The 984-nt window shown below is 64.2% G+C and overlaps 1 protein-coding gene across 2 annotated transcripts in view; it reads left to right on the top strand.

Annotated features, from left to right (window-relative positions):
- LOC100543126 (SWI/SNF-related matrix-associated actin-dependent regulator of chromatin subfamily D member 3) overlaps nucleotides 1–984 on the top strand; it is an 87556-nt gene that overhangs the window by 24606 nt on the left and 61966 nt on the right. The window contains exon 1 of one of the 2 annotated variants that reach the window (XM_019613191.2): nucleotides 20–716. The exons of the other annotated variant lie outside the window; for it this stretch is intronic. Coding sequence (XP_019468736.1) covers nucleotides 480–716 — 237 coding nt within the window. The 5' untranslated portion in view covers nucleotides 20–479. Of the gene's footprint in view, nucleotides 1–19; nucleotides 717–984 lie in introns of those variants that run through there. 2 annotated transcript variants of the gene reach the window in all.

Here is a 984-nt window from a genome sequence, read left to right as displayed (position 1 = left end):
GGCCCGAGCTGAGGAGGCCGCGGGCTCCGTCCGACGACCGCTGTGCCCTTTGCGGGCGGTGCCGCGGCTCCGAAGCCGTCGCCGCTTCTAGCGGGCGTTTGCCCAGAGCCTTCCGCAGAGAGCCGCGCTGTGCTCGAGCGCCGTTCGGCGCCGTGCCGCGGAATGAGGGTGGGGTCGCGGCTCCCGTTAGGAGTGGGAATAGCGACGGGCTTTGTGTCAGCAGCGATGCTGCGGGGGAACCGCTGCGTCCCTGCGCAGCGCAGTCCTCAAAGAGAAGGCGTGTCGTCTGCCGGGAGCACAAAAGGGCTCACGAGACGGGAGCCGGTGTCACCGCGTGCTTTTGGGACCCGAGCCTGGCAGGCGCGGGGCGCCGCCGCCATGCTGACACAGCAGCTCGGTTCCAGATCCCACGTGCGGTCGGTTCGGGTTGGCCGGAGCCGCAGCAGTTTGTGTCCCGTACCCCGAACGAGGCTGTGCTGATGTGCTGGGTGTGTCTGAGGGAGCGGAAGGGGGAGGGCGTTGATAACAGCGCCCGCACGCCCAAACGCTGTAATTCCTGCGGTATCCCGCGCGGCTCTGCCTGGGCTGGGGTCACCTTGAACATCAGCAGAGGCTGTTCCTTGGTCCCTGCACGCACCATGCCGTGTGATCTCCATGGTCTGCTCTTTGCTGCCGGCCGATTCAGTGTCTTTCCTGTGCTTTTTTTTAACCACTGGGCGAGGGCAGCGATTTTATTCAATTCAGCCCGATTCCCTTCTATTTGCAGCCTTGCCAGAAAATTCAGAGTCCGTAGACAAGAATCTCAAGGAGAGAAACAGAACAAACCCCTCTCGTAGCCTGGCAACGTCTCTGTCACTGTATCACACGAACGGGAGATAGCAGCCCCCCGCCAGCCGCACACACTGCGGTGAGCTGAGCCCCACGGCCACGCCGCCGTGCCGTCATGGGAGGCGGCACTGCCGCCCTGCATCGCGGAGAGGTCAT

This window comes from Meleagris gallopavo, chromosome 2 (genome assembly GCF_000146605.3).
Source record: "Meleagris gallopavo isolate NT-WF06-2002-E0010 breed Aviagen turkey brand Nicholas breeding stock chromosome 2, Turkey_5.1, whole genome shotgun sequence".
Classification (NCBI taxonomy): Eukaryota; Metazoa; Chordata; class Aves; order Galliformes; family Phasianidae; genus Meleagris; species Meleagris gallopavo.
This window is presented reverse-complemented; position numbering and strand designations above follow the sequence as displayed.